The following is a 16,086-nucleotide window of genomic DNA, read 5'->3' on the forward strand; positions in this document are numbered from 1 at the left end:
AGCGACGGAATTTATTGATCATCCTCAATCAACAAAAGACACGAGTCAGCACCTTGACTGCAGCCCACACATAAATGCACATTTTCTGACCAATATCTTATTCATTTCACCCTTAAAGTTGCTTCAAACTCCTGCAGCATGCATGGAATATCTCAATGAGTTAAATGATATTGTTACACATTTGACATACAATCGAAAAGGGGTTTTATTGATCAAGAAAGGGGATTGAGTCATGCAACAATGCATTGATTAGGTTTACATTCATTTGACCTAATTACATCAAATAGTAATACATTTTAAAACAGGAAGAGCAACCAAACAATGAACAAAGCGTATCTATTTAAATTGTACGATAATATCACAAACGAAAAGACAATGGACATTTATTTATTTGTTTACTAAAACAAAAAAATACACATTTTAAACCATAAGACACTGCAAGGAAACTGTTAGGATGTCAAATTATCTTCAATAATGCCCCTAATATTTACAGTATTAAAACAAATATAGAATGTGGTTGATTATAATTTTCATAATAAATAAAACAGCACAATCGCAACATGCTAATATTAGTGTGGTATTTTCGATACATTATATTAAAAAAAATGGTACACTTAATAATGATAGAACATTTAAAAAATATATTGTACACTTAATAATGATAGAACATTTGAAAAAACATTGTATACTTAATAATGATAGATCTTTTATAAAATTGTCACAAATATTAAAAGATGTTTACACAGAACGCGAGAGAAAGAAAATGCTAATTTCTTACAAATCCAGACAATTAAACGTTATTTAAAAAAAACAGTGAAAAGGACGATTTTGTTATTTATGTATGTATTATTTATGTTTGTCTATTATATATTTCTTAACTTTCTTTTTAAAGACAAACAACATTCATTGAAAAAGTAAAGAAAAAAAATGTCACTTGACGGACAATTCATCATTTAATTCACTTCATTGAAAAACAACTTTTTTTTCTTCTTTTTTTTTAAAGCGCACTTCTGTGCAGCTTGATTGATTGGAGGGCGAGCGCAGGAGACCACGCCCCCTCACACCCGAACCACCCCGCCCCCCTGCACTAGTTTCGGCCACTCCCCCTGCGGAACCAGGTCTGGCTGAGCTGACTCCTGCGCTGCATTTTCGCTCACAGGAGAGAAGAGAAACTTATCTGCCGTCTCCCACTCGGACTTCTTGCTTGTTTTTTGCGTGTGCGCGCGTGTGCGTGTGCGTGACACCTATGGCACACCATTGAGCAGGTACGTAACCTCCTCCCCCCACCCCACTGTAAAATAGATGCTCATTTTGGCACTGCAGCCTCTTCTTATCTGCTTCTTATCTTTTTTTTTTGTGTGAAGACATATTGCGTGGGCTTATCTGACTTGTCTTTATTTAACTCCCACTTGACTGTGGGAGAAGAGCAGGGTTTTTTTTTTGTTTAAAGCCGTTTTATAGTTAAGGTTGTGGTCTATTTTTGCTAAAAATATTGGGATGCTGCAACTTAAGGGGGTTGAGTAAAACGCGGGTGAAGGTAGAAAGCGTTATTTTTCTGGTGCAGTTCCAGATATGAGGCATCCACACGTACTCACTGTAACGTGTCCGCAGGGTGAAGACGTCCCTGGATATTTAGACTCCCGTTAACCCTCCAAGGTGTATGGAAAGTGCTCCTGGATGGACCTGGGCGAAACCGGCTGGTCCATGGTCAAGCGAGAAGCCTCCAGCAGCCCAGGGTCGCCGGCCGAGCCGAGCTACCTGCCCGGCGGTGACAGCCGAAGGAGCGGCGCGCACACCCCGGACGAGCTGAGGACTTCCCCCGGCGACCTTGACCCGCTGGGCGGCAGAACACTCCACCCTTACGCCCACTTCGGACACCACAGCAACCACCTGTGCGCCGGCGAGGACGTGCCACTCTTTACGGATCTAGACCTGCAGGGCAGCAAGCTGGTTCTGTCCGGAGGCGCGCACAAGGCCGCCGGCCTGCTGGTGGACCCCTCCGACATGTACCAGACCCTCGCCATCGCCGCCGCGCAGAGCCAGAGCGGATATGATTCCTCCAGCGGCGGTTATATGCACTCCAGCCCCAACTCCCCCGTGTACGTGCCGAGCTCCAGGGTGGGCTCCATGATCCCCAGCCTGTCCTACCTGCAAGCGGGCGGCGGCTCCGCGCAGCCCGGCCACGCCGTCTCCAGCCACTCGGTGTGGTCGCATTCCGCCCCCGAGAGCCCCTCGTATAGCACCGGGAGCCCCCACGCGTCCGGCCGCTTCCACTACCCTCCGAGTCCGCCCATGAACAACGGCAGCGGCCGGGACATTGCCTACAGCAACACACTGAATGTGGCCAACCGGGCCGAGCAGTACGGCCTCTCCCGGCCACTGAGCGGGGCCTACCCGGGGCCCTACTCGCCCTATGTGGGCCCTCAGCTCTCCCAGCTGCCCACGCCTTGGACCGGGGGGCCTTTTGACAACAGCATGCTGCACACCTTGCAGAGCAGGGGGGCACCTTTGATCCGTGGTCCCAATGGAGGTAAACCTAAAATCACCTCAAATATTTGAAGAACTCCACTTTTCAATTCATGCTATGACAAAATTGCACTGCTTTTTTGCCATTTTATTTGTATAAAAAAACATTTTCCTCACTATTTTAAACACTATTAACACAACTCAGAACGCAACATGCTTCATTGGACTTTTCCTGTGCGTAAATACACACATTTCTGCTAATCCATCCATTTACTACCGCTTGTCCCTCTATTTTCGATGAAGTGACAATATATTGAAATAAAAATATTTTTAAATCAAAGTCAAAGTTAAATAAGGTAACAGAAAAATATATTTATTGTTTTGATATTTTGTGCACTTAATAAAACAATCTCACTTTGAAAAGCCTAAAAAATATATAATTATTAATAAAGTACAAAATAATTTAAATGTAATAAAAAAATGTTAATCAGAAAGCAAAATATTGTCCTTTTTACAATTTGTGCACATACCATTGAAAAGGTAACAAATATAAATTGCTTCTTTTAACATTTTGTGCACATCATTTAAAAAATATCAAATTTTGATAAGCCTAAATAACACAAATCATTATAAGTTACATTTATTAAAATTTATTTGTAATTATAATTCGAGTTAAAAAGAAGGTAAACGCAAAATATTGTCCTTTTTACATTTTATGAAAGTAAAACCACACAAGTGTTGCTCTTCTAAGCCTAAATAACACAAATCAATAATTAAACAAAGTGGCAAAAATCATTAACATGTTATTTAAAAAGAAATTAAAAAAAAATCTGACTTATGTGCTTCTTTCGACATTTTGTGTGCATAAAAAACTAAATTCAAAAATGTATTTTACCATTTATTGGTGCTATACTTCATTAAAGCTCAAGTGTCAACATAATTTAACTGTATTTTTTTTTATGATTAAAATGCGAGTTTAAAAAGGTCAACTCCAATTATAACGCATCATTTACAGATTTTGCTTTTTAGTCTGCATTAAAAATGACTTTGCTGACCTTAAATTACACTAATAATGATGCAACGTCATTGAAATCCTTCTTTTGGTTAAAATTACAGTTGAAAAGAAGGTAATGGTAAAATATTATAGGTTATTTCCATTATGATTTTGCTATTTTATGTGCTTGAAAACACACTTTTGTGACTGTGCAACATAAATAAACACAATCAATCATAGATCAAGTGTGTGCATGTAAAATTGTTTTTTTCTTGTTAAAAAAATAATTTTAAACTTTTTTTGCCATTTAATTTGTGTAAAAACACGTTAGCTTAAATAATGTTACAGCTCAAGCGACAACGCTACCATACATTTTCTTTTATAGCTGAGCTAAAAGTAAAGTTTAAAATAAATTAATGATGTCATTTGTGCATGTGCATGAAAATATACATTGTCTGATTGCTCTGAACCCTCAAAATATGGAGTTGACCTTTCTGCCTTATAAATATATAAACTTGATTATGATGTTGTTGTTTTTGCCAGCCTTAATGATGGCATTAATTTCGAAATATGACTACATTAAGTGTTGTGATTCAACTGAAAAGGTCAAATGTCTTAAAATGTACACAATTTGTTTGTGTGTGAAACTTGCCGGAACACACACATTTTTACTGAAATATATTGTTTAACATGTTGCAGGTTTTTTTTTGTAATTTTGTGTGCATAATCTAAGCAAAAATCAATATTTAATCATAACAAGCTGGTCTTTAATGTCCATCCATCCATTTTCTATCGCTTGTCCTTCTCGGGTCGCGGGTGTGCTGGAGCCTATCCCAGCTGCACTCAGGCAGAAGGCGGTGTACACCCTGGACAAGTCGCCACTTCATCGCAGCGCCAACACAGATAGACAGACAACATTCAAACATACATTGACACATAGGGCCAATTTTAGCGTTGCTAATCAACCTATCCCCAGGTGCATGTCTTTGTAATTTTTTTCAATTATAACTGCAATATGAAACTCCAATATAATTTCCTTGTAATGTTTTATTGTGCAGTTTCTGACATTCTGGACGACATGGGGGAGAGCAGGGAGTGTGTGAACTGTGGCTCCATCTCCACGCCGCTTTGGAGGCGTGATGGCACTGGACACTTCCTGTGCAACGCCTGCGGTCTCTATAGCAAGATGAATGGCCTCAGCAGACCACTCATTAAACCGCAGAAACGCACGGTGAGCATTATATGATTACATATTACATATACAAATCTTTATTTTTATTATAAGAAATGTGACATACACCCATGGGACACTACATTAGGGACACCTACACACTCTCACAAGCCCCACCTTGAATTGACAAGACTGTATTAGGACTGTCAAATAATATTGTCAGTATGATGCATTGAACTTCCAATTTAATATACACATTGTTACAATTTATAACATTAATTAATGCAGATATTGTATTGGACTCATTGAATTGTGTGTCCCTAATGAAATTACCTGTTTTCTGTTTATTGAAATTAGTCTTATTTTTTAAATGGGTCTCTATACACAAACTACAACAATAAAATAAAACATTATATTATAGTTGAATATTTGTTTTTGTTTGTTCGACTCGTCTGTTTGGTATCATGGCTTTCTTCTCAACAAATATTTAGACAGTTTATTGCTATAAAATGTTGGTTTTCTTTCACAATTCAGAATTCATAAAAATACCCTTTCTTCAATGAATTATTGTATGAGAAATAGTTTCTAAAAATAAACTAATTAAAAATGTAAAAAATGATGCCTTTTCTCATAGCATTCAGACATTTTTTCATCAATGTACAAGTTTATTAAAAATAAATAAATACATTTCTGTATAATAAATTGTTTCTAAAACAATAGGGAAAAAATAACTAAAAATTGCAAATATCACTTGTTTTTCCTTGTAATATTTAGACCTATTTCGCATAAATATACAAGTTTCTTGTTGTAAAATTATTATCTTTAAATCAATTACTGTATAATAAATTGTTTATGAAATAGGGGAAAAACTAATTGGCAAATATTATTAGTTGTTTTCCTTGTAACAGTCAGAATTATTTTGCATAAGTTTATTCTTATAAAAAAATAATTGTTTTAGAATTATTTACTGTATAGGACATATTTTCTAAAAATAGATTTAAGAAAAGCAAAGTAAAATAATACGACAGGCATTCAAACTCTTTTGCATTAATGTAGAAATGTATTGTTATAAAATATTTTATGCATAAGTTGTGATGTAACAGTAATGTTTTATATTATTGCTAAACGTGGGGACATCAAATTAAGATGTAAATATTACAACTTTTTACACACAGCATAAAGACTTCTTTTGCAAAATAATGCTTGTTTATTCGTATAAAAAAATAGATTTTTAAAATTCCTAACTGTATAAAAATATGATTTTAAAAACAGGGGAACAAATAAGTAAAAATGTCAAATATTATGACTTTTTCTTCATAGCCTCCAGACTTTTTTGTATACATGTCCATATAAATGTCCAAATGTATTGTTATGCATGTCAAATCAAAATGGTAAAAATCATGACTTTTTTCCTTGTAGCATACAGACTTCTTTCACATAAATATACAAGTTTATTCTTATAAAAATAATTATTTTAAATGAGTTACTGTATAAGAAATTGTTTCTAAAATATTAAATAAAAATAACCCAAATTATAAAAATTACAACTTTTTCTCGTAGCATTCAAAGTCCTTTCTAATCAATATCCAAGCTTACTTTAATGAAGAGAAAATTTTTTACTATGTAACAAATAGTTTCTCAAAACTGGGGAAAAAAATTACAAATATGACTTTTTCTCATAGCCTTCAGACGGTTGATTCTAACAGTTAAATTTTTCCTCGGGAATATTTCAAATTGTCTTTTTCATAAATTGCAACAGGTTGTCTCGTAAAATCATGACCTAATGCTTGTAGTATTACCACTTTTTCTTGATAAATTGTCTCAAATTAAGTGGCCTTACTAAGAGTTTGTAAAATGGCGTATTATTAGTTTGTAAAATGACTTATCAGTCGTTTGTAAAATGACGTATTAGTTTGTAAAAAGCACTTATTATTAGTTTGTAAAATTACGTATTATTAGTTAGTAAAATGACTTATTATTAGTTTGTAAAAGCACTTATTATTAGTCTGTAAAATGACTTATTATTAGTTTGTAAAATGACGTATTATTAGTTTGTAAAATGACGTATGATTAGTTTGTAAAATGATTTATTATTGGTTTGTAAAATGACTTATTATTAGTTTGTAAAATGACTTGTTAGTTTGTAAAATTACTTAATTTTAGTTTGTAAAAGGACTTATTGCCAGGAAACGACCCTGAATGTGTGTAAGACGTGTTATTAAATTAGTGTGAGTGTGTGTATGTGTGTACTTGGGGTTACACGCACACACACACACACACACACACACACGCACGCACGCACGCACACACACACACACACACACACACACACACACACACACACACACAGTGATAGAAGTGCTGTGACTATCAATCAGTGTGCAAAGTGAATGAATGAGATGTCCTCCACGACCTCTGACCCTTGGTCTCCATCCTGCAGTCCACGTCCAGAAGGATCGGCCTGTCTTGTGCCAACTGTCAGACCAGCACTACGACACTTTGGCGCAGGAACGCAGAAGGAGAGCCAGTTTGCAACGCCTGTGGTCTCTACACTAAACTACACGGGGTGAGTGACTTTCATTCCAAAGCATACACAAAGGGGAATATGTCTAAGAAACATCATTTTTGTTGGTGCAGGTACCTCGACCACTGGCCATGAAGAAAGAAGGTATCCAGACCAGAAAAAGAAAACCTAAGACACTGAATAAAGCTAAAGGAGTCTCAGGTCAGAGGTTGTTATGATAATGACCACTTCATTAGGCACACACACACGCACACACACGCACACACGCACACACACACACACACACACACACACACACACACACACACACACACACACACGCACGCACGAACGCACACACAACTAACACTGAAGAACAAAAGTTTTATTTATATCTTACTCACACTTTCTAATAAGCTGCTTACTTCAAATTACTGTACGACTTAAGAGTTTTTTCTAGCAATACAAAAAGTTTGTTCTGTAATATTGCGGAGTGTATGTATATATATATATATATATATATATATATATATATATATATATATATATATATATATATATATATATATATATATGTACATACATGTATGTATATACATATATGTATATACATATGTATGTATGTACATATATATGTATATACACAGGGGCGCCGAAAAGGGGGGGGTAAAGGAGACGGATTCTAGGGGCCCATGATAGAGGGGGGCCCAGAGAGGCCCCTAATGATGATGAAATTATAATACAGAAAAAATAATGACACTGTGTTGGGGGCCCTGTAAAGATTATTTTCATGGGGCCCAAAATCCCTAGCGGCGCCCCTGTATATACATATATATGTATATGTATATATATAAAAGTGTTAATATGTATACGTATATACATATATATGTGTATATACGTATATATGTATCTATACAAAGGTATACATGTATATATGTATATATACTTATATGTACAGTATGTACATAGATATATGTGTATCTTTACATATATACAGTATGTGTATATATATATACATATATATATATACACACACACAGTATATATGCATATACTGTATATTAGGGCTGTCGAAGTTAACACAATAACACTTTAACTATAAATTTCAATAACGACACACATTTTTTTATGACGGGCGATTAACGCACATGCGTTCTTTCTGACCCTCGAGCCGTGCCGTAGCGGGGCGACCTTGGCTGCAGTTCACTTGCTACTGATAAGCCACAAGCGAGCACCAATGGACAAAGGAAAGTCTACTTTATGGAAATATCAGGTTCAAAGTCATGGCAAGTTGTTCTCCCGACAAGAAAGGACTATTTTTTGCCATGAAAAGAGACAACTTCCTCGTAGCAAACGCCTGCTGCGAGTGTCGTTCTAGAGGTGGGTGGTGCTTCACTTTCGTGTTCAGATTAGTGCTAAGGTGCAGTGATAACATAACATCTAAATTGGTACTGTGACTGATTTAGTAAGTAAGACGACATAAAAGCTCAACAGAAACGAAAGACGGTAAGCAGGAAGTCGAAAGGGGACTTTTGTTATTGCAAAAAGTCAGTTCTGTCTTCAAGACACGTCGAGACACAAACTAATCACACTTTTCCGCCTTCAAAATAAAAATGCTTTGCTTTACATCCGGTTATTTACATTCACAAAATAAAACATTGTTAATTGTCTTGCATTACGATCATGCTTTGTCAAAGATGTTGTGTAAAGTAATCTGTAATATTTGCACCTAAATAAATGCTAGTACATCAGTTGAGGAATATAATACAACATAATGCACCATTTAAATGTGCATTTACTCTTCTTTAGTTTAAACAGTTGTTGCAACAAACAAGCTTATTTACCTCTACATATGACAATGCTGATCTCCTTTTTTTGGTAGAATGCGAACTCAGCTCGTTGTGATTACTTACAAATGTCCAATGTTCTACAGCAATCAAAACACATTCACATTCAGTCTGTAGTTGCAGCTTGATGCTCCTTTTTTGTGTAGTAAAGTTGCTGTAGTTGTGCATATATGCTGTCAGCATTGGTGATCTTTACAGATGTTTAGTGGTTTACGTCCATTTAGTAAAGGCATATGTTTAACTTAACTGTGGTTTATTTGTTGACAACACTGACGCAGGTAAACCGCCAGCATAGCGTTCTCCTCTGCTTGTTTTCGATGTAGCTTGCATTCATCCTATCTGCGCCATCCTTAAGTATATGTTTCGCTTTAAGATGGAATTTTGTGCCAATGATAAGAATGTTTGTTGCTGGAAAACCAACAAGTTGCCTCAGTTTTATCTAAAGTTCTGTTTTGAAGCGAAATATCGGTATCGGTTTCAAAAAGTAAAATTTATGACTTTTTAAAACGCCGCTGTACGGAGTGGTACTCGGACGTAGGCAGAAGTACAGAGGGCCAATAAACCTTAAAGGCACTGCCTTTGCGTGCCGGCCAAGTCACATAATATCCATGGCTTTTCTCACACACAATTGAATGCAAGGCATACTTGGTCAACAGCCATACAGGTCACACTGAGGGTGGCCGTATAAACAAGTTTAACACTGTTACAAATATGCGCCACACTGTGAACCCACACCAAACAAGAATGACAAACACATTTCGGGAGAGCATCCGCACCGTAACACAACAGAACAAATACCCAGAACCCCTTGCAGCACTAACTCTTCTGGGACGCTACAATATACACCCCCCGCTACACCCCCCCCCCCCACCTCAACCCCGCCCACCACAACCTCCTCATGCTCTCTCAGGGAGAGCATGTCCCAAATTTGAAGCTGCTGTTTTGAGGCATGTTAAAAAAAATAATGCACTTTGTGACTTCAATAATAAATATGGCAGTGCCATGTTGGCATTTTTCTCCATAACTTGAGTTGATTTATTTTGGAAAACCTTGTTACATTGTTTAATGCATCCAGCGGGGCATCACAACAAAATTAGGCATAATAATGTGTTAATTCCACGACTGTATATATCGGTATCGGTTGATATCGGAATCGGTAATTAAGAGTTGGACAATATCGGAATATCGGATATCGGCAAAAAAGCCATTATCGGACATCTCTAATATATATATATATATATATATATATATATATATATATATATATATATATATATATATGTATGTATGTATGTATGTATGTGTACATATGTTAAAATAAGGTATTGTGGTATGTATTGTGAGGTCTTCTGCATCTCAGATATCACAAATGTCAAGACTATCGATGGTTTGATTATACAGTGCATCCGGAAAGTATTCAGAGCGCTTAATTTTTCCCACATTTTTATGTGTTACAGCCTTATTCCAAAATGGAATACATTCCTTTAAACAGGTTCTATTTAATTTTGCTAATTTATTGAAAATAAAAAACAAAAAATACGTAAGTATTCACAGCCTTTTGCTCAAGTCTTTTTGAATGTGATGCAACAAGCTTGGCCCGCCTATTTTTCGGCAGTTTTGCCCATTCCTCTCCTCATTCCTCATTTCTTTTCTCAAGCTCCATCAGGTTGGATGGGAAGCGTTGGTTTTTGTCCAGGATATCTCTGTACATTGCTGCATTGATCTTTCCCTCTATCCTGACTAGTCTCCCAGTTCCTGCCGCTGAAAACCATCCCCGCATCATGATGCTGCCACCACCATGCGTCACTGCAGGGATGGTATTGACCTGGTGATGAGTGGTGTCTGGTTTTCTTCAAACATGACGCCTGGCATTCACGCCAAAGAGTTCAATCTGTGTCTCATCAGACCAGAGTATTTGGTCCTCATGGTCTGAGAGTCTTTCAGGTGCATTTTGAAAACTTTTACGATGAAAGGCCTTGTCAATTTTCACATTGTCATCGTGGTGACTTGTGTCCATCATTTTGAGGACACAAATGAATTTATTCCATTTTAGAATAAAGTTGTAACATACAAAAATGTGGAAAAAGTGAAGCGTTGTGAATACTGTCCAGGTGCACTGTAATTTTTGGATGTCTGAGCCACTCGCAGCGACCTTTTGCTCCTGGGGTAAACAATCCAGTGAGTCTATGGGACTTCCATGATTGACGTCAATAATGGACAAACACGCGGCCGTGCATCTCCCCCACTGTACCTGCTCAGGTGTACGTTTGCTAGTTTTGTTAGCTGGCTGTGGTTGCTAGCTCTTGGTAGCTCTTGTCGTGTGCACAAAGCACATAGCCAGACGGATATGCTTTTGACTATTCAAAAATAACAACATGTTCTTTGTTCTGCCCGCTTGATAGCTTTTCTTTATGCTAGAAATATCATCATGTTTTATTCTCGTTATCGTCAAATTACGAATTAATTCGGGTAATTTTCTTAGTTAATTTTATCAAATGACATTGTTTTTCAAGTAATATTACGCATTTTTCTTCGAAAACCTTTTTTACCTTTCTAATTGTTATTATTAATATTTTAATGATTTATTGATTGTTTTACATATATTTTATTAGTATTTATTATCTTGACTTTTAGTTTGGATAAATTGCTTTTTCTCGTTACATCATGACGTCATTATTTTTTCTCTATGAATTGCAACTTTTTTCGCATACATTTTATTTCCACAAGAGGTTTTTCATTTCCTGCCATATTGTGATGTTTATTCTCAAACTAATTTTTTTCTCGTAATATTCAGATTTTTTTCACATAACCTTAATCCTAATTTCTTACATACAATTTTTTTTCTTGCAATATTCTTATTCTTTTACTCAACAAATTGCACCCTTTTTCTTTTCATTATTGTATTTTTTAAATAATAATGTGTGTATATATATATATATATATATATATATATATATATATATATATATATATATATATATATATATATATATATATATATATATATATATATATATATATATATATATATATATATAGTACAGGCCAAAAGTTTGGACACACCTTCTCATTTCAATGTGTTTTCTTTATTTTCATGACTATTTACATTGTAGATTGTCACTGAAGGTATCAAAACTATGACACCTGTGAAGTGAAAACCATTTCAGGTGACTACCTCTTCAGAATCAGAATCAGAAATACTTTATTAATTCCTGAGGGGAAATTAAAATTTTCAGCACAATCCTCATCGAGAGAATGCCAAGAATGTGCGAAAAAGTAATCAGAGCAAAGGGTGGCTATTTTGAAGAAACTACAATATAAAACATGTTTTCAGTTATTTCACCTTTTTTTGTTAAGTACATAACTCCACATGTGTTCATTCATAGTTTTGATACCTTCAGTGACAATCTACAATGTAAATAGTCATGAAAATAAAGAAAACACATTGAAATGAGAAAGTGTGTCCAAACTTTTGGCCTGTACTGTATGATTTTCATATCTATATATTTATATATGTATATATATATATATATATATATATATATATATATATATATATATATATATATATATATATATATATATATATATATACACATTATACATTTTTTACAACAACATGACTTTTATTCTTAAGTTTAAGACTTAATTAAGACTAATATTACAGCTTGGTTCTTGCAATGTCACAACTTTGTTAATATTACGCCGTTATTTTTACTAAATCCCGATAAAAACTTAAAAAAAATATTCATCAAAAACGTGCTTCCAAAATGTAATTTTTTTTATATCTATTGATATTTCATTTTTTTGCCAATTTTTTTTAACATTGTTTCTATGTATTTGGATTTTTTTTTCTATTTGTTTTTGTTTGTTTATTCTATTGTAAATGTATTCTTATAAAATGACAATATTTAAGTACAAAACATTGTATTTTACATAGAATTAAATTACATATTTGTATATAATCAAATACATTTAGACATTTATTCTGGATAAACAATTAATTTTGTCTCATAATAATACTATAATGTTTTTCTTTCTGAAATTGTAATTTTTTTCCCTCATATTGCCTCAAAATTTCTCATTGCACTGTAAAGTACAATATTGAATAACACTAAAGAAAGCCAAAATCTAATATAGTAAAGTTTTTTTTTGTTTGTTAGTATTTTTATTCTTAATTAATTGTAACTTTTTTCTGGTAATATGTTTTTTTATTGTTTTATTGCTATATTTAAAAAATATAGAGATGTCCGATAATATCGGCCGATAAATGCTTTAAAATGTAATATCGGAAATTATCGGTATCGGATTTTTTTTTATCGGTATCGTTTTTTTTTGTTTTTTTGTTTTTTTAAATTAAATCAACATAAAAAAACACAAGATACACTTACAATTAGTGCAACAACCCAAAAAACCTCCCTCCCCCATTCACACTCATTCGCACAAAAGGGTTGTTTCTTTCTGTTATTAATATTCTGGTTCCTACATTATACATCAATATATATCAATACAGTCTGCAAGGGATACAGTCCGTAAGCACACATGATTGTGTGTGCTGCTGGTCCGCTAATAGTAATAACAGTTAATTTTACTAATTTTCATTAATTACTAGTTTCTATGTAACTGTTTTTATATTGTTTTACTTTCTTTTTTATTCAAGAAAATGTTTTAATTTATTTATCTTATTTTATAATTTTTTTAAAAAAAAGGACCTTATCTTCACCATACCTGGTTGTCCAAATTAGGCATAATAATGTGTTAATTCCACGACTGCATATATCGGTTGATATCAGTATCGGTTGATATCGGTATCGGTAATTAAAGAGTTGGACAATATCGGAATATCGGATATCGGCAAAAAGCCATAATCGGACATCCCTAAAAAAATACAATACATTTATAAAATAAAAACAATACAAAAAAATACAATAATTAAAATAAAATATTTACACCTAAATTCTTGAATCTTATCTTAGTATTGTGATTTTTTTATTTTTATGGATATGACTTGTCCAGGGTGTACCCCGCCTTCCGCCCATGTGCAGCTGGGATAGGCTCCAGCACCCCCGCGACCCCATAAGGGACAAGCGGTAGAAAATGGATGGATGGAGTTATACAACAATCCAGCTAACATAGAAAAGGCTTGTTTATAACAAGAGGCTTATTTTAGAGGCTTAAACGGTGTGCTGTTTTCCAGGAGGTAACAACTCTGTGTCCATCACGCCAACATCCACGTCTTCGTCCAACTCAGAGGACTGCTCAAAGACCAGCTCTCCGTCCACGCAGGTGTCTGGGGTACGTCGCTAAATATTTTCAATTACGTTTTGTTTTTAAAAAAAACGTGCTGAGTCGGCAAACATTCCCGACAAAAAAAAGGTGAAGGTGTTGTTGTGACGCCGCATACAGGTCAGTTCGTCCGTGCTGCCCACCTCGGGGGAAGGCTCGGTCCTCAAGTACCCGGGAGCGGACGGTCTGTACGGCGGTCTGACTCAGAACTCGGACGTGGCCTCGGTGAGGGGGGAGCCTTGGTGTCCGATGGCCTTGGCTTGAGGATGACTCTTCCTTCTGGTATGGAAGTGGGCGATGTTTGATTCTTTGCTCTCCCAGACACTTCCTCTGAGCAAGGCATGGAGTAGCTAGCTTTGGACCTTTTAAGGAGGAGAATCCTCCTGGAAGCAGGACCAGGATGATCCATTTTGGATGCAAAGAACCAATCAAGGATTTCCTCTGCAGGCTTTGGAGAGCAGTGTTGAAACGTCATCATTCGTCTTTCTAAGGATACTTTGGTCCCTTTTTTTTTGTTTTCTTTCCACAACTGGAATCACATTCGCCTTCAAGTGCCGACTTTTATCAATCAGAAGAGAATATTTATGACTCTCCCCTTGTTGTATGATTGGAATAAAGTGATGGAAGTAGAGTAGACCGTCAAGCTTTCCCATGTCTTCTTCTTCCTGCTAGCTCTTACTGTATGTTTGGTTGAAACAGGGTATATTAATAACATGTTCTTTCATTTTCTTGTTGAAAAATGAGGCTCAGCTCTTCTCACTAAGGTACGCGCGTGTTTCCAAACTAGTCAAGCGCACGCAAATGCTCATTTTAAACGAGCGGGCAATATTTTCCTGCGAAAAGGTGAGAGAAGACGCCTCATGTAAAGTGCAGCATTAAAACTGGATTCAAAAATACCAGAAATTTTTATTTTTTGTTTTTTGTTTCACGCCTCAATAAGGTAAAGATTCCAGGGGTGTGTTTGTTTTGCCTCACCGCACATCCCCTAATTGACGGGTGGTGTCCTAAACAGGCTTCATAAGCAATCTGATTAGATTATAATATTTTATTTATCTGGATTTTTTTGGCGAATTTGAAGAATGTGTTAAAATGCAGTCCACTAGATTGTTGTGCTGATGTTAGAAATGAATGCGAACATCTTCAAGAGTGAAAACGTCGCCATTGTTGGTGACAAATTGACATGCTGCCTTTTCTTTTTTTTTTGGTTTGTTTAAATTGTTTGGGTTTGCTTCAATATTTTTCAAACATTAAAGCAAACCATCATTCATCCTGAGAGCTTTTTACAAGCATTTTCTTCTTTCCTTGCAGAGTCTGGAAAAAACAATAAAACATTTTTTTAAATGTTTTATATTATTATAAATTACAGAATATGTTCTTGTATACAACTCCATATAGGCTATATAAAACATAAGACAATTTTAATTATATATATATATATATATATATATATATATATATATATATATATATATATATATATATATATATATATATATATCTTTTTATGTATATACATATACAGTATATACATATACAGTATATATGTATATATATATATATGTATGTGTGTGTTTTAAAAACATCTTTTAGCGCATTCATTACCACATGGAGTACTGTATATAATATTACATTATACTAAGTAATGTTGGTTCTTCACATATATATACATATATATGTATATATATATATATACATATATATATGTATATGTATATATATACATATATATATGTATATGTATATACATATATAAGTGTATATATATATATATTTATATACATGTACAGTATATATATTTATATGTATACATATACATATG

General features: G+C 34.8%; 1 protein-coding gene across 2 annotated transcripts in view; it reads left to right on the forward strand.

Annotated features, from left to right (window-relative positions):
• gata6 (GATA binding protein 6) overlaps positions 1-15,540 on the forward strand; it is a 16,890-nt gene extending 1,350 nt beyond the window's left edge. The window contains exons 2-8 of one of the 2 annotated variants that reach the window (XM_061979261.2): positions 1,004-1,265; positions 1,612-2,530; positions 4,519-4,691; positions 7,072-7,197; positions 7,269-7,299; positions 14,179-14,276; positions 14,388-15,540. In XM_061979261.2, the coding sequence (XP_061835245.1) occupies positions 1,678-2,530; positions 4,519-4,691; positions 7,072-7,197; positions 7,269-7,299; positions 14,179-14,276; positions 14,388-14,531 (1,425 nt within the window). In that variant the 5' untranslated portion in view covers positions 1,004-1,265; positions 1,612-1,677 and the 3' untranslated portion in view covers positions 14,532-15,540. Of the gene's footprint in view, positions 1-1,003; positions 1,266-1,611; positions 2,531-4,518; positions 4,692-7,071; positions 7,198-7,268; positions 7,357-14,178; positions 14,277-14,387 lie in introns of those variants that run through there. The other variant, XM_061979260.2, reaches the window with a different exon arrangement.
• The last annotated feature ends 546 nt before the right edge of the window (positions 15,541-16,086 follow it).

This window comes from Nerophis lumbriciformis, linkage group LG19 (genome assembly GCF_033978685.3).
Source record: "Nerophis lumbriciformis linkage group LG19, RoL_Nlum_v2.1, whole genome shotgun sequence".
NCBI lineage: Eukaryota > Metazoa > Chordata > Actinopteri > Syngnathiformes > Syngnathidae > Nerophis > Nerophis lumbriciformis.